General features: G+C 50.3%; 1 protein-coding gene across 1 annotated transcript; it reads left to right on the forward strand.

Moving 5' to 3' along the window:
* Positions 1-12,306: 12,306 nt before the first annotated feature.
* Positions 12,307-14,776, forward strand: LOC102102410 (serine/threonine-protein kinase pim-1-like). Its single transcript, XM_088064254.1, has 6 exons — positions 12,307-12,486; positions 12,667-12,870; positions 13,002-13,052; positions 13,257-13,623; positions 14,237-14,413; positions 14,670-14,776. The coding sequence occupies exons 1-6, from the start codon at positions 12,307-12,309 to the stop codon at positions 14,774-14,776; spliced, it is 1,086 nt and encodes a 361-aa protein (XP_087920380.1).
* Positions 14,777-17,822: the final 3,046 nt, after the last annotated feature.

Raw genomic sequence — 17,822 nt, forward strand, 5'->3', positions numbered from 1 at the left:
CCCCCGCCCCCGCACAGACCCCCCACCAATCGCAGCCTGTGCATCCCTGGCAGCGCTGGCCAAAGGCTCCTGGAGCTGCGGCAGCCTCGGGGCCGTGCCCATTCCCTGGGGAGCCTGGGCAGTGCCCCAGCCCCCTGGGGGGGAAGAAGCTTTTGCTGATCTCCAGCCCAGCCCTGCCCTGGCCCAGCTCCAGCCGTTCCCTCGGCTCCTGTCCCTGCTCACCTGGGCAGAGATCAGAGCTTGCCCAGAGAAGCTGTGGCTGTCCCTGGATCCCTGGAAGTGTCCAAGGCCAGGTTGGACGAGGCTTGGAGCAGCCTGGGATAGTGGAAAGTGTCCCTGCCATGGCAAATGATGGAATGATAAGGTTCACTTAAGGTTTAAGGTCCCTTCCAAACCAAGGCATTCTGTGATTCTGTGATTTTGGGGGAGATGCTGAAGCTCTGGCTCAGCTTTATCTCAGCAAATGTCTGGCCCCAGCAGCAGCCATGGGTGGGATCATCTCCTCCTCCCTCTCGCTGTGGCTGTAACACATCCAAGGGCAGTTCATAAATGAAATTGAAATTTGGACAACTAGAACTATTGAGTTAACAACAGTTTAATAACAAGAGAATAAATGGTACAATTTAGTGAATTGAATACAAGAATCCAATTTAATAAAAGAATATAATTTAGTGGATTGAATAGCAGTTCGATATAGAAGGAATACAATTTAGTAAAAGAGTACAATTTAGTGAATATATTCATATATATATATATACATATATATATGAAAAAATATATATACATATATACATATATATGAATATAGCTTGCCAGTAATTAAGTATGATTAAAGCATAAGCAAGACTGATCGGGGTATAGAGAGGGCTTCTCACCCTGCCTCAGGTACAAAACAAAGCAATTCAAACTAAACTTATATACTTATACATATTTATTCATGTTTCCAGTAAGTCTCCTCCAATTTATGATTCTTTAATTTTGCATCACTATTCTTCATGGTGCATGTTTCACTTGTTGCTAGGGGGTCTTCAGTCTTCTTTTGGTAGTCTTTGGACAAAGGCTTACACTCATCCTTGTTGTCCTCTGGATAACCTTACAGGCTGTGTGTGTGTACTAAGCATAGTGTTACGTAAGTAAGCATTGTGCTCCACTAATTAGTCTTATATTTTATAATTTTCAGGCCCTATGCCTAAAGTCATTCCAACTTTATCCATCTCATGGTCAGTTTTCTCTTGGGACATTACTTATCTCAAAACTATATCCTCTATCTTAATTTTAACATGTAACATCTGTAAAGGGGTACATCTGCTTTGTAACACTAATTCCCTTGATTGCTTCTAATAATAACTAATTTCAAATAATAACTTTCCAAAAATTTACAATTTAGTTAACACGAATCATTTCCATTTATCACAAGGGGATTCACGGAGCTCATCCTGATGGATGAGGTGTCGTGGTTTTAAACCAATAACTAAGAAAATTACTTATTTCTTGCTGTGAGATATGGATTAGAACAAGAGCAAAACAGGCATAAAATTTAAAAGGGAAAAAAAAAGAAAGTTTATTGACAAACTACAATAAGAACACCAGAATAAACTTCCAGAAAAACCTTTTCATCCCCTGTCTACCCACTATTCCCTTGTTCACATGACAAAAGAGACAAAACCTTTGGAACTTTGATGGTTAAAACAGTCCCAATTCTTGCTACAGTCTTTTCACCAGTCTTTATAGAGAAACAGAAGTTTCTTCCTGTTAATTTATGGAGTTTCTCACAAGAAAAACTATTTTTCTTATAGTTTTCCATTGCTCTAATGTTAGCTGCCCAGAGCTGCTGTTATTAGAGCCCACTCCTCCCATTTTTCACATCCCAAGTGTGTATGGGCCATGAGTCTAGGGATGGGATTTTTAAGGATAAGTTATTCAAAGGCAAAAAAAGTCTTCTTCATCTGTTTCCGTGAGCTTCAGCAAAAAAGAGTTTTCTCATTGCCTCTCAAGGCTTCAAATCTTCCAGCACTTCACTGTACCATAATTACTCTACTTTTTACTCAAAATTTACACTTTGAACACTCTATTCCTCCCTATATACTGTCATGAATTAAAGGAGTGTTTTCAAGGCCTTATTGTCCATTTCCATAGTTTTAACAGAAAGATATTTCAGCTTAATTAAAGCATCTTCTTAATTCTCTACCTTTTCTGAAGCTCCTTTTCTTTCCTGTCACTAGTAGTTTATAAAGTCTCTTTTCATGTTGATCACTCTCTTTTTCTCTGTCTGGATAAAAAGATTAATCCGCAAGTCTCATCTGGGAAATGAAAGAGTTAAAATCTTGCCCAGGCTGTTGTAGGTAGTTCTGTGGCCTCGGCCGGTGCAGGAGCTGGAGCCGTCTGCGATGGAAAGCTCCTCATGGCTGCTCTGAAGAGTGTAGGCGCCGCGCCCAGCCCGCTGCAGGCCCAGAGCCCCTCTCCTTCTTCACTCAGCAGTCTCCAGTGAATCCAGCCACAGCAAAAAAACCTGCAGCCAAGCCAGAGATCGGCTCGGCCCGGCCCGGCCGGAGCCCAGAGAAAACTTTTTCCGCAGGGCCCGCATCTCCCGGCCGGGAGACGCTGGGCCCAGCCCAGTCCCCGCCCGGCCGCATGGCCTGGGCAGGGAACGGGAGGCCTGGAGCTCTGTTACCTTTCACAGCCAGGAAACAAAGAGAACCAAGAGTGCTCTGGCTTTACACTTTAAGGTAGGGTTCACAAGTTGATCCCACTTTTCAATGGCCTAAACTGCTGTCAATTCTCAGCAATGACCGATAATTGGTCAGGAGAAAAGCCTCCAGGCAGATCCCAGCAACTTAAACTTTCTTAAAGGTAAAGTAACTCCATGACAACGTCTTGTGATGGGCATCTCTCATGGCCAGTGCAGTGAGAAAGTGTTATCCTGACCATCCAATCCCTGGCCATGGTCACAAGCCTATAAATCCTGGGAGGAAAAATAAACTCTGCTCTTTCCTTCACCACACCTCGACCTGTGTCCGTGTGATCTATTGATCTTCAGCGGTAACAGACACCACCTTGTCTTCCCTGAGCCTCCAGGATAAATAACTCCATCTCCCTCAGCTGCTCCTCACAGGACTTGTGCTCCAGACCCCTCACCAGCCTTGTGTACCCTTCTCTGGACATGCTCCAGCCCCTCCATGTCCTTCCTAAATTGGGGGCCCAGAACTGGACACAGCACTCGAGGTGCTGCCCAACCAGTGCCAAGCATAGGGGAAGAATCCCTGCCCTGCTCCTGCTGGCCACATCATTCCTGATCCAGGCCAGGAACCATTGGCCTTCTTGGCCACCTGGGCACACTGCTGGCTCATGCCCAGCCTGCTGTCCATCAGTGCCCCAGGTCCCTTTCTGCCTGGCTGCTGTCCAGCCACTCTGTCCCCAGCCTGGAGCACTGCAGGGGTCGTTGGGGCCAAAGTGCAGGACCTGGAACTTGGACTTGTTAAACCTCACCTTGTTGGGTTTGGGCCCTGGATCCAGCCTGTCCAGCTCCCTGTGCAGAGCCCTCCTACCCTGCAGCACATCAACACTCCCAGCCAACTTGGTGTCACCATGGTTCCATGGGGCCCTAGAGTGTTCACAATGGTCTCCAGGATTCCATGAGGCCTCCCAGGGTCACAATGTCCCTTTGGTTCCATGGGAGCTCTTGGTGCCACAACGTCCCTTGGATCCTTGGGCCCCGCAGTGTCACAGTGGATCCTTGGTTCCATGAGGTCTCACAGTGCAGCAATGCTCTCCTTGGTTCCACAGTGTCACCATGGCCTCTTGGTCCCAAGGGGCACCATGGTGTCAAACAAGTTTCCTTCATTCCATGAGTCCCTGAGGAGCAACACTGGCCCCTTGGTTCCATGGGGCCCTGCAGTGTCACAATGGCCCCATCATGACATGAGGTCCTGCTCTGTCACAATGTTCTGCATGGTTGCACAAGGCCCTGCAGTGTCACAGGGGCCTCTTGGTTCCATGAGCCCAAGGAAGAGGTGGCCTCTGGAGTAGCAAAATTCATCAGCAACCTCCAGGTGGCTGAGGATCCCTCCTCATCAGAGCAGGAATGAGCAGAAATGGGCACAGCTTTCTGGCTGGCCCAGCTTTGGGATGGGCCCTGGGCCTGGAGCAGGAGCAGCTCCTGAGGGCTCCAAGGCCAGGGCTGTTGTGCTGGCCTGGGCAGATGGGATGGCAGGAGGGGCTGCAGAGCTCTCAGCACCTCAGGGAGAGGGGAGCAGGGCACCCAAGGAACCTCCTTTTCCCTTGGCCAAGCACCTTCCCCCATGGCTGGGGCTGAGGCCTCTCTGAGCTGCAGCTGCTGCTGTGCCCTGCAGAGGGGCTGAGGCCGTGGGGCAGTGCCCAGAGCAGCCTGCCCTGAGCAGAGCTGTGGGGCCAGAGCCGGCTGGGCTGTGCTGGGGAGAGGCCCTGGGTGCTGCCGAGAGCTCAGGGCAGCTGGGACAGCTTGGAGAGAGCTGGGCTGGGCTCAGAGAGCCTGCCAGAGAAACCAGCAGTGTCCATCTCAGCCTGTGTGAGCGTGCAGGACTCATTGGCTCAACAAAGCCACACATTGTCACAATGGTGTCCATGACACCATGATGCCCCACAGTGTCACAATGGACCTTTGGTCCCATGGAGCCCCCAGTGTCACTGTGGTCCCCTTGCTTCCATGAGGGCCCGTGGTATCACAATGGATCCTTGGTTCCATGGAGCCACACAGTGTCAGAATGTTCTGCTTGGTTCCATTGGGCCCCGCAGTGTCACAATGGTCCCTTGGTTCCATGGGCCCTGTGCTGGTGCATTCCCCCCTCCCCTTCTCAGGCCACCCTGCCAGCTGAGAAATGCTCCTTGGGCCTGGGCCTTGGCCAACAGCCCCTGGGCTCAGCTCCTCTGCAGCTCATCAGAAACACTGTCTGCTCCCAGGCACTGCTGCTGCCCAAGCAGCTCCTGCTTCCTTCAGGAGCAGCCCTGGGAACTGTTTCTGTTCTCTCCGTGGCACAACATCCCTGTTCTCAGCCTTGCAAAGAAAGCTGTTGATGCCAAGTGCGGCCAGGATGAAACATTGCTGTGCCTGAAGCCCCTCTCTTGGGGCCCTACAAACAGCGCTCCAAAAGGAGCCCCTTGCAGCTCTCCTGGGCCAGCCATCTCCCTCGGAGTGGGGCCTCTGTGAGCCGGGAACTCTCCCGTTTGCTGCACTCGGGGCATCCCCGAACAACGACGGAACCTGGGCCGATCCCCCCACTCCTGCAGGCTCAGCCCTTGGCCCGCTGGGGAGATGCCAAAGCATCGGCAGGGAGCATTTCCCTGCCCTGCAGGGGAATTTCTCACAGCTGCCTTGCACTGCCTCTTTGTGTCTGTGTGCACACACCAGTGCTGTGCCCTGGCAAATGTGGCAGAAATGCTGCTCTCAGAGGGGCTGGAGCGCCTTGGAGATCTGAGTCAGTCAGGCCTGTGAGTGAGGGTAAGTCATGAGGTACAAGCTAAGTTCAACGGTGCTCAGTATTGTTCTTTTTTAAGTTAAGTTCAATATAAGTTATAAGCTAAGTTGAATACTGTTCTGTGTTATTCCACTGTTAAATCATAAAGTCATAGGTTATAAGTTAGGTTAACTACTGTTAAATCCTGATCCTTTGCTAAATTGTGACATTTGAGGTATAGATTAAGGTACAGGTGAATCCTGTTAAGATGGAGCTCTGTTAAGCTTTTAGGCTCTATTCCTTTAATCCTTGCCCTCACTCTCCTTTGTCACACACACACACACACACACACACACACACACACACACACACACAAAAGGACAGTTCTGGATTCATTTCTGGTTTAGTTGCCTGGATTTTGTTTGGTTTTGTTGTTGCTTTGTTTCCTTGCTGTGCCTGAAGTGTCCAGTCAGGAGCAGAGTGACTCTTGCCAAGGAACTTTGTGCTACTGGTGCTTAATATTAAATCTGGTTTTTGCTGCTCCCTTGCTGGGGATTTTTTAAGCGCTCTCAAGCCCTCGTTGGTGACGGGGTGAAGGAGCCCTGGCCCAGGCTCTGGCCCTGGGGGACATGGGGACACTGACAGGGGGTCCTTGTCCTGCTGTCCCAGGCCCCACAGCACCTGGCAGGTCCCAGAGTCGTTCTGTGATGCCCCAGCTCCTCTGAGATGGCAGAAGTCACTCTCTGATGTCACAGCCTTCTCTCTGACATCACACACTCTCCTCTGTGATGTCACAGGGAACATGGTGATGTCACACAGCTTCTCTGTGATGTCACAGCCTGCTGTCTGATGTCACAGAGCCACCCTCTGCGATTGCTGTGTGACATCACAGCCCACTCTGGGATGTCACATCACCACCATGTGACTTCACAGCCTGTTCTGTGATGTCTCACAACCAACCAGTGATGTCACAGTCCATCCTCTGGTGGCTCTGTGATGTCATACAGCAACTCTGTGATGTCACAACCTGCTCTGTGATGTCAGAATCCCCTCTGTGATGTGCATGCAACCTCTGATGTCATAGTCATGTCTGTGATGCCACAACCCACTGTGATATCACCCAGCCCACACTGTGACATCACACCCTGATTTCTGATGTCACACAGTCCCCTCTATGATGCCGTAGCTGCTCAGTGACCTCACACAACAAACTCTGGGATGTCACAGCCCCATCTGTGACCTCACACAACCCACTCGGAGCTGTCACACAGCCCCTTTCTGACATCCCAGCTGCTCTGGGGCTCCAGGACACAGCCACAGAGGTGCTGCTGTGACACAGCCCCCTCTGGCACATCCCACAGCCCCTGCCAGTGCTGAGCCCCTGGCAGCTCTGTCTGGGCCTGCTCGTGTCCCTGAGCTGCCCTGGCAGGGCCCCAGCCCTGCTGGGCTGTGCTCAGGAGCTGCTCCTGGCCAGAGCTGTCTCTCTGCAGCGCTGCCCTTGCCAGGAGCTGCCTCTGGGCCAGGAGCCCGGCCCAGCTCAGCAGCACAGACACAGCACCAGCACTTTCATCACCCTCTCGGGCCTTTGGGGCTTGTCGTGGTTTTAAAGCAGTAACTAAAAAAATGACTAGAAAACTTACTATTTCTTGCTGTCAGATATGGATTAGAACAAAAGAAAAAACAGGCTGAAAACTTAAAAGGAATAAAGAAAGTTTATTAACAAAACTACAAGAATAAGAACACCAGAATAAACCTCCAGAAAAACCCCTTTATCCCACACTACCCAACCATTCCCTTGTTCACATGACAACATAGAGACAAAAAACTTTGGAACTTTAGTGTTTAAAACAGTCCCAATTCCTGCTAGAGTCTTTTCATCAGCCTTTGTAGAGAAACAGAAGTCTGCTTCTGCTAATCTATGGGGTTTCTTGCAAGAAAGCTATTTCTGTTACAGCTTTCTATTTTTCTGATGCCAGCTGCCCGGAAATCTGTCATCAGAGTTCACTCCTCCCATTTCACATCACTCTGAGGTGTGTTATGGATCAATGAGTCTAGGGATGTCATTTTTAAGGATGAGTTATTCAAAGGCAAAAGTGCTCTTCATCTGTCTCTGTGAGCTTCGCTGGAAACAGAAGTTTTCTCCTTGCCTCAAGTGGCCCCAAATCTTCAACTATTATTTCTCCCCGCTCTGTTCCAGCACCTCACTGTATCATAATTACTCCACCTTTTGCTCAAAATCCACACTTTGAACACTCCATTCCTCCCAATATACTCTGTCATGAATTAAAGGAGTTCTTTCAGAACATTATTGTCCATCTCCATAGCTTTAACAGAAAAATATTTCAGCTTATAAAGCATCTCCTTATTCTCTACCTTTCCTGAAGCTTCTTTTCTTTCCTGTCACTGGTAGTTTATAAAGTCTCTTTTCATGTTGATCACTCTCTTTTTCTCTCTCTGGATAAAAAAAAAAGATTAATCTGCAAGTCTCATCTGGGAAATGAAAGGGTTAAAATCTTGCCCAGGCTTTGTAGATGGCTCTGTGATCTCTGCCGGAGCAGCAGCTGGAGCTGTCTGTGATAGAAAATTCTTCATGGCTGCTCTGGAGAGTGTGGTCGCTGTCTCAGCCTTCCACAGGTCCAGAGCTTTTTCTCCTTCTTTACTTGGCAGTCTCTGGTGAATTCAGTCACAGCAAAAACTGCAGCCGAGCCAGGGACCGGCCTGGCCCGGCCAGAGCCCGGGGCAAGCCCCGCAGGCCCCATCTCCCGGCCGGGAGCCGCGGCAGGCCCAGCCCAGCCCCCGCCCGGCCGCATGGCCTGGGCAGGGAACGGGAGGCCTGGAGCTCTGTTACCTTTCACAGCCAGGAAACAAAGAGAGACAAGAGTGCTCTGGCTTTACATCTTAAGGTAGGGTTCACAAGTTGATCCCACTTTTCAATGGTCAAAACTGCTGTCAATTCCCAGTAATGACCGATAATTGGTCAGGAGAAAAGGCTCCCATCAGTCCCCAGCAACTTCAACTTCCTTAGCTCCTAAAACCACCTTAAAGGTAAAGTCACCCCATGATAAAGTCTCATCAAAATCCCACAAAATACCAGAAAATTCCACAACAGTACAAAAACACCCCTACCAAACACAAGAAACATCCCAGAAAATGCCCACAAAATTCCAAAGAAGAAAAGAAAAATCCCTCATAATTCTTCAAGTCTCCTCAAAATCCCACAAAATTCCAGAAAAATCCCACAAAATTGCAGAAATCTTCACAAAAGCCCAACAAATTCCAGAAACATCCCACAAAATCCCCACTAATTTCCACAAAATCTAAAAAATTCCTCAAAATTCTTCATGTCTCCTCAAAATCCCTCAAAATCCCACAAAACTCCCACAAAATCTCCTCAACATCCAACAAAATTAAAAAAAAATCCCACAAAATTGCAGAAAAATCCCATACAATTCATTAAATTTTCTGAAAACCCCACCAAATTCCAGTAACATCCCACAAAATCCCCACTAATTTCCACAAAATCAAAGAAAATGCCTCAAAATTCTTCAAGTCTCCACAAAATCCCTCAACATTCCACAAAAAATCCCACACAATTCATTAAATGTTCTGAAAACCACAGCAAATTCCAGAAACATCCCATCAAATTGCCGCAAAATTCCACAAAATCTCAGAAAAATCACTCACTATTCTTCCAGTATCCTCAAAATCCCTCAAGATTCCAGAAAAAATCCCACAAAATTCCCTAAATCTTCCCAAAACCCTACCAAATTCATGAAACATCCCACCAAATCTCCACAAAATTCCAACGAAGCTAAGAAAAATCCCTCATAATTCTTCAAGTCTCCACAAAATCCCACAAAATTCAAGAAAAATCCCACGAAATTGGCAGAAATCTTCTCAAAACCCCACCAAATTTTAGAAACATGCCACAAAATCCCCACAAATTTCCACAAAATCTAAGAAAATACCTCAGAATTCTTCATGTCTCCTCAAAATCCCTCAAAATTCCACAAAACTCCCACAAAATCTCCCCAATATCCTGCAAAATTCAAGAAAATTCTCACAAAATTCAAGAAAAATCCCATACAATTCCCTTAATGTTCTCAAAACCCTACCAAATTCCAGAAACATCCCACAAAACCCCCACAAATTTCCACAAAATCTAAGAAAATACCTCAAAATTCTTCAAGTGTCCTCCAAAACCCTCAAGATTCCAGAAAAAAATCTCACAAAATTCCCAAACCCTTCCCAAAACACTACCAAATTCCAGAAACATCCCAGGAAATTGCAGAAAAATCCCACACGATTTATTAAATATTCTGAAAACCCCAGCAAATTCTAGAAACACCCCACCAAATCTCAAAAAATTCCACAAAATCTAAGAAAAATCCCTCACAATTCTTCAAGTCTCCTCAAAATCCCAAAAATACCATAAAATTCCACAACAGTACAAAAAAACCCACAAAATTCCAGAAACATCCCACCAAATCCCCACAAAATTCCAAAGAAGCTAAGAAAAATCCCTCAAAATTCTTCAAGTCTCCTCAATATCCTACAAAATTCAAGAAAAATCCCACAAAATTGCAGAAAAATCCCACACAATTCTTTCAATTTTCTCCAAATTCCAGAAAATTCCAACGAAATCGCACAAAATCTCCACAGAATTCAACAAAATCTAAGAAAAATCCCTGACCAAATCCTTCTTGTCTCCTCAATGTCCTCAAAATTCCAGAAACATTTCACAAAATCTCCTCAATATCCCACAAAAATCAAGAAAGATCCCACAAAATTCCGGAAAAATTTTACAAAATTGCCTAAATCTTCTCAAACCCCACCAAATTCTAGAAACATCCCACAAAATCTCCACAAATTTGCACAAAATTCCAGAAAAATTCCATAAAATTCAAGAAACATCCCACAAGATTCCAGAAAAATGCCACAAAATTGCAGAAAAGTCCCACAAAATTATTTAATTTACATTTGCCTTGGCAGTTGTAGATCCCGGCTGCTCTTGCCCCTCTTCTGCTTGCCACTGGAATTTTAGCAGTACAGCTGCAATTGCCTCTTTCAATCAGTGCTACCCACTGTGCTTTGGTCACAGGGAACTCAGGATTTTTGTTTCAGGCATCATGATCAGTAGAGATCAAAATGCTCCCAAGTCCCTGAGCACTAAGTCGAGGGGAATTAAAGCCACACAGGTCACATTTGCAGTGCTCAAACACAGCCCTGTTGCTGCTGCTGCTGCTGAAATAGAATCAACTGACAGAGGCCATCACAGAAATTGCCTCTGCAGTGGCAAATAAAATGAAAAAATCCACCAGGAACAGGAAAAAACCAGAACTTCCCAACTCACTTCATTGTTTCTTCTGAGCATCAGAAGAAAAAGGAACAGGGCAACTTTCAGGCAGCTCCACAAGCTCAGGGTTCTCATTTCCTGGGGAATCTGAGATGCAATTGGCCTTGTTAAAAGGATAAAAGCAAAGGGAATGAATTGGGAATTATTAGGAAAAAATGACCCTTCTTACACACAAAGTTCACCAAGTCATTCCCTGCATTTCTCCTTTTCACATTCTTTCTCTCATCCACTGAGAGGTCCAGCTTATCATGTTCTGGTGCTTATCATCAACTGATTGTGCTCTTGATTTCTCCCAGTGCAAGAGATGTAGAATCATCTCAACTGAACACAGAAACAAACTCCCTCTGTCAGCCCATCTTCATGTTCCAGATCACTTTCAAGATGTCCATGGGGCTGTTGGAATGATGAGCTCTCCACTGCTGGCTGCAGGCTCTGCAGATTCTTTCTCCACATTCAGCCAGGCTTGTATTCCCCAACAATTCCTGGTAGCCCATCATGTTTTCTTTGGGTAGAAGAGGAACAATGAAAACCTCACCAATGGCACAACTCCCCAGTGCACAAGGAAAAGAAAGAACAAGTTGTCAAGTCCTTCAAATATTTGTCCTGCTTTGCTGCAAGAGTTGTGCTGCACTCACTGTGTGGGAAGCCAAGAGAAGCTGCAGCTGGGGACACATCTTGTGACAGGAGCTGCGCCTTGTTCTCCAGGACAGGTTTTTGGAAAGAACAGACGGGACTGGGGAGAAGATTCTGGGAAAACGGAAACAGCTTTTTAAGAAATGAAAATAAAATCAAAAGAAACAACCAATATGTTCTTTTCTATTTTTCTCTATTTATTTTTATGTTTCCCTTTTCCATCTTGCACTGTTTCTCCATCCCATTCATTCCAAATGGATCTCACCTCTAAGATCTGAGACTTGGCAAGTTTTAGACACTGTAAAATACCATGAGCTATACCCAGTTTGCCTTCCCCTGTGTTACTTGGAAAGCAATGCTGGAGACACAAGTGCAGTGCTTGGCTCAGGTACAAATTCTGCATTCAGGGAATGTGCTCAGACGGTGTCTGACCCTCAGCAGGGACAAGGCACAGCAGCAGCCAAGGGCATTGCTGTGCCCCTGTGCAGGAGTCCAGACTCTGGCTCTTGGCTCAACAGGGCAAAGTTCCCGTGTTTGGCCAGGCTCAGGGGCTGCCCGGGGAGCGCGGGGCTCGGGGCGGGGCCGAGCGGGCAACGGACAAACGGACACGGGGACAAACGGTCCCGGTGCTTCAGTTGCAGCGGCAGCGGCGGCAGCGGCGGCAGCAGCAGCAGTGGAAGCAGCAGCTTTAGAGATTTCTTCGATTCTCCTCCTCCTCCTCTCCCCCTCCCTCTCTCGGTCCCCCTTCCCCTGCGTCTCCTCATCTCCTAGTCGAATTCTTCGACTCCGTCCATTCTCCTCTCCCGTGGTCCCGCACCCCATCCCCGTCTCCCTTTCCCGGTGTCCCACTCCTCTCCAAGTTTCCCTCTCCCCGTGCCCACCCGGGCCATGCCCCCGGTCCGCCCCCGGCCCCGGGCGGGGCTGACCCGGCCCCGTCCCCGTCCCCGTCCCCGGCCGTCCCTCCGCGGTCTCGCCTCCGCCCAGCTCTGGCTGTGCTGGCGCTGGCGCTGCTGGGCGGGCATCATTGCCTGGGGCTGGGGCGGCATCGCTGCCCTTTGGCTCCGCCAGGCTCGACCCCGGCCCCGGCCCCGACCCCGATCCCGGCCCCGGCCCCGGCCCTGCCTTCGAGCCCGGCCCCGGCCCCGGCTCCTCCCCGGGCCCGCGGAGGACACAGGCGGTGCGGCCGCTGCCGCCGCCTCCGCTGCGGCTTCCCCGGCCCGAGCTCCGCCGCTGTCGCGTTCCAATGAGGGAACGCCTGCGGATGCCCGGCCCGGGGAGGTCGGGGAGCGCTCGGGGGCCGTTCCTGGCCCCGGGCCGAGCACTGACGGCCGCGTCTCTTCCCCAGGGAAGGCGCAGGAGGCCCTGCAGCAGCGGTACCGAGTGGGTTCACTGCTGGGGCGCGGCGGCTTTGGCAGAGTTTTTGCGGCCACGCGACTCTCGGACGGACTCCCGGTGAGCAGAGGGGCCGGCGGCGGGCGGAGGAGGAGGAGGAGGGGGCGGAGGAGGAGAAGGGGGCGGAGGAGGAGGATGGGGCTGGACACGGTGGGCGGTGAGCTGAATTCGCTGCTCCCTTTGGCTTACAGGTGGCCATCAAAAAGGTGCCACGGACCCGCGTCCGGCACTGGGGCGAGCTGGTGAGTGAGCGGGGCCAGCGGCAGAAGCCGGGGCGTGCCGGGCGGGGATGAGCCGGGGCCCGGCAGGGTGGGAGCCACCAGGACACCTGGAGGGAGAGCGGGCATGGGGCCAGCGGAGGGCACAGAGCATCCCGGGCTGGCTGAGGGCTTCCCGAGCCCTGGCACGGCCTCAGCCCCACTGACGGCACCGTGCTCCTCCCGCAGCCCGACGGCACCAGCGCACCACTGGAGATAGTGCTGCTGGACAAGGTGTCCACAGGCTTCCCCGGTGTGGTGCAGCTGCTGGAATGGCTTGAGCTCCCCAACGCCATCGTGATGGTGCTGGAGCGCCCGGAGCGGTGTCAGGACCTGCAACGTTTCATTCGGGCACGGAGGTTCCTGTCCGAGGAAGAGGCGCGGGAGCTGTTCCAGCAGGTGCTGGCGGCCGTGCGGCACTGCACCAGCTGCGGGGTCCTGCACCGAGATATCAAACCGGAGAACATCTTGATTGACCTGGACACCGGCGAGGCAAAACTGATCGACTTCGGCTGTGGCACCTACCTGCAGGACACAGCCTACACTCAATTTGCAGGTGAGCCCACACAGGGGCAGGCTCCCAGTCCCGGCATCTCCTGGCCCAACCTGGGTGTGGCAGCAGGGATTCTCCCTTTGGCTGCCAGTCACAGGTCTGAGTCTTCAGCCAAGTTGCTTTTGAGCCGGGCTGGGTGGGGACCCATCTTCCTGCCACTCTGCCCAGGACTGGGGATGGGGATGGGGCAGCCAGCCTGACAAAATCCCCCGTGGGTGGGGGTAGCAGAGAGGGGGAGCCAGAACCTGTGCATCAGCTGGTTTGGTGTGCAGGTGAGAATGGGCTTGGACTGCTCTGCTCACCTGGTTTGCTTTGGTTCAAGATATTTTTTTGGGCAATGCCAGCAGGGAGGATGTGGGTATGGTTTTTCCCCAGCACTGAGTGGGTATTTCCCTTTGTGTGTCATGGTCAGGCCTTGCCAGAGTTTCCACTGCCCTCTTCCAACACCAGTGGCTTCTTTTCCAGCCACGGATTTATACCCAAGTCCCAGGTGCTGGTGAGAGGGCAGCAGGTCACCCCATGGGCCACTGGGGTAGCCCCCACATGCCCAGGGATGCTGGGGTCAGGCTCTGGGAGCAGCAGCATCCCCCTGATGAGCTCCATCCATATTCCATAGGAACACCGTCATACAGCCCCCCGGAATGGAACGACTTTGGGTGGTACCATGGCGAGGCAGCGACCGTCTGGTCCCTGGGCATCCTGCTGCACGAGATGGTCTGCGGGGAGCACCCTTTCAGGAGGGGCAGGAACATCAGATGGGGCCAGCTCCCGCTGCCACAACGGCTCTCCCAAGGTGGATCCTCATCTCTGGGCACGGGGGGAACACCAGGGTTGGGAGACAGCAGCGGGCTCGTGAGCATCCCGCTCTGGCAGCTGCTGAGGAGGTGGCACATGTCCTGCTCTCCTGCTCTCCTCCAAAACAAAGAATTGATGGGAAAGTTTAGGCCCAGCTCTGAGCACATCCAGCGTGGCCTGGGCACGAGAATAGTGGGGCAAAGCAGACAGGAGCCTTCTCCAGCTGACCAGTGGTTTGTGGTTTCTCTCCCCAGACTGCCAAGTTCTGATCAGGTGGTGTTTATCCCTGAACTCCTTGGACAGGCCCTCATTAGAAGACCTGTCCTGTGATCCCTGGGTGCAGGATATTCATCAGCCCTAGAAGAAGGGAGAGAGCCACAGGCACAGTGATGCAGGGACCTGGTAAGTTACAGCTCCACACATGCCCTGGCAATCAGCAGCAAAGAAACCCAGACTTTTTTGTCCTGCCTGTGTCACTGTACTGGGCTCATCAAATGGGAACACACAGCCCTTGTGCTGGAGCTGAGCTGCTCTGCCCAGCACTGGTGGGCACCATCTGAGCTGGTTTTGCTTGTCCTGCTTCACTGACAGCCGGGCCCTGGGCAGAACCCTGACAGCCTGGTGTCACCCCAGGGAAGAAGGAGCCCCTGGAGAAGCTGGACCAGGTGGGGCTGCTGCTGCTGCTGGAGACATGGAGGACAGCAGCAAGGATGACAACCTCTTCCTCCACCTGGCCAGCAGGAGCTGGCGATGATGGACTTTGATTCTGGCACCTTCTTCAAAGCCAGGCTCCACAGAGAATTTTCAGGTAAGTCCAGACCCAGGGGGATGCTCCCAGATTTGTGCATTGGCCGGGAACCAAAGGTTTCCCCTTTGCTGGGGCAGATGCAACTGATTCCTCAGTGGCTGCCCAGCTGGTTTTTGGCAGGGCTGGGGACGTGGGCTGGGGTGGTTACGAAATGGGAGTGGGATCCTGGCCCTGCCAACAGCCCCCAGCACCCACCGTGCCCCGGGCTGGGGCTGGGGCAGCCAGCCCGACACAAACAAACCCCCATGGCAGGAGCACAGGTGGGACTCCAGAACCTGAGCACGGCTGCTTTGCTGTGCAGGCAAGGAAGGGCTTGGGCTGCTCCACTCCCCTGCTTTGCTTTGGGATCACCGTGATTTTGGGGGACAGTGCAGGGGGAAAGGGAGAAAGCATGGGCTTCCCTCACCCATGGGTGGGTTTTTCCCTAGAATGTAGGGGTTGGGCCTTCCTCAAGCTCCTGACAGACATAAGATTTTTTACCATTTTTTCTTGTTTCCCCTTTTTGTCTGTAACCTATTTTCATTAATTTGTTGTTTGTTTTTCTAAAGGAAGCGTTCTAGGTGGGGTCCAGTCTGGATCAGGAAGTGCTTGGGACCAGCTGTGGCGTGGATGGGCCGTGCCCTTGGAGAAGACTGAGGACATCGTTTGGGACCAGCTTTTCTTCTGGCAGCGGATGGTGTGAGGTGGGTCCTCATCTCCTTGGCATGGGTGGGACAAGAGCTTTTGGGAGATGGCAGCGGGCACAGGAGCATCCCGCTCTGGGCAGCTGCTGAGGGGCTGGATCTGCCGTGGCTGGCTGCAGGCTGGGCACATGTCCTGCCCTCCTGCTCTGCTCCCAAAGGCAGCAGTGATGGGCAGCTTTGGGCCCAGCTCTGAGCACGGCCAGCATGGCCTGGGCACCGCGGCTGGCTGGGACAAGGGGACAGGAGCCTTCAGCTGACGGGCGGTTTCTGGTTTCTCTCCTTGCAGCCGGGCTCTGCGGATGCTGAGGCTGCTCTGGGCTCTGCCAGGGCTCTGCTGGGCTCAGCACCGGGCCGGGATCAGCCAAAGAAGAAACGGTGTGACCTGCAGCAGAGACTGGAGCATTTTGGCAATGCAGCTCAAGTCTGCACAGTGTCCACCTCCAAGGGAAAACATGACACCCCCCAAAAATTAAACTTGTTCCATAACTTCTGAAATGAAATCCATCTGGGATGACCCCAAATGACATTTTTCATCTTGCTCAAGCTGTAGCTCAGCCCTTCTCTGAACAGTTGTGTCCCCACACCTGCCTTTTACTTCACAACTGCTCCCTCCTTTCCCCCAGTGAGTTCCCAGCCCATCACAGTCTCCATCACACTGCAGCCTTCCTTGATGCCCCTCACCACGAGGAAGGCCAAGCCCCAGTCTCAGGGACTCATCCTGACAATGGCTGAACAACAGCAATGTTACAGACGTCCGGTGGGAGTTTAGTGTCATTCAGAGCTGCTCTCCAGCCCTCAGCTCTCCTCACTGCTGAGTTCCCACTCCCTTTTCCTCATTTATCAGGATGAGCTCTGTAAATCCCCTTGTGATAAATGGAAATAATTCGTGTTAACTTAATTGTAAATTTTTGGAAAGTTATTATTTGAAATTAGTTATTATTAGAAGCAATCAAGGGAATTAGTGTTACAAAGTAGATGTACCCCTTTACAGATGTTACATGTTAAAATTAAGATAGAGGATATAGTTTTGAGATAAGTAATGTCCCAAGAGAAAACTGACCATGAGATGGATAAAGTTGGAATGACTTTAGGCATAGGGCCTGAAAATTATAAGACTAATTAGTGGAGCACAATGTTTACTTACATAACACTATGCTTGGTACACACACCCAGCCTGTAAGGTTATCCAGAGGACAACAAGGATGAGTGTAAGCCTTTGTCCAAAGACTACCAAAAGAAGACTGAAGACCCCCTAGCAACAAGTGAAACATGCACCATGAAGAATAGTGATGTAAAATTAAAGAATCATAAATTGGAGGAGACTTACTGGAAACATGAATAAATATGTATAAGCATACAGTATATAAGTTTAGTTTGAATTGCTTTGTTTTGTACCTGAGGCAGGGTGAGAAGCCCTCTCTGTACCCCGGTCAGTCTTGCTTATGCTTTAATCATACTTAATTACTGGCAAGCTATATTCATATATATGTATATATGTATATATATTTTTTCATATATATATGTATATATATATATATGAATATATTCACTAAATTGTACTCTTTTACTAAATTGTATTCCTTCTATATCAAACTGCTATTCAATGCACTAAATTATATTTTTATTAAATTGGATTATTGTATTCAATTCACTAAATTGTACCATTTATTCTCCTGTTATTAAACTGTTGTTAACGCAATAGTTCTAGTTGTCCAAATTTCAATTTCATTTATGAACTGCCCTTGGATGTGTTACAGCCACAGCGAGAGGGAGGAGGAGATGATCCCACCCATGGCTGCTGCTGGGTCCAGACATTTGCTGAGATAAAGCTGAGCCAGAGCTTCAGCATCTCTCCCAAAATCACAGAATCACAGAATGCCTTGGCGTGGAAGAGACTTTAAACCTTAAGTGAACCT

The sequence above is a fragment of the Pseudopodoces humilis genome, chromosome 18 (assembly GCF_049639895.1).
Source record: "Pseudopodoces humilis isolate 2021_Gansu_Grassland_sample_001 chromosome 18, ASM4963989v1, whole genome shotgun sequence".
NCBI lineage: Eukaryota > Metazoa > Chordata > Aves > Passeriformes > Paridae > Pseudopodoces > Pseudopodoces humilis.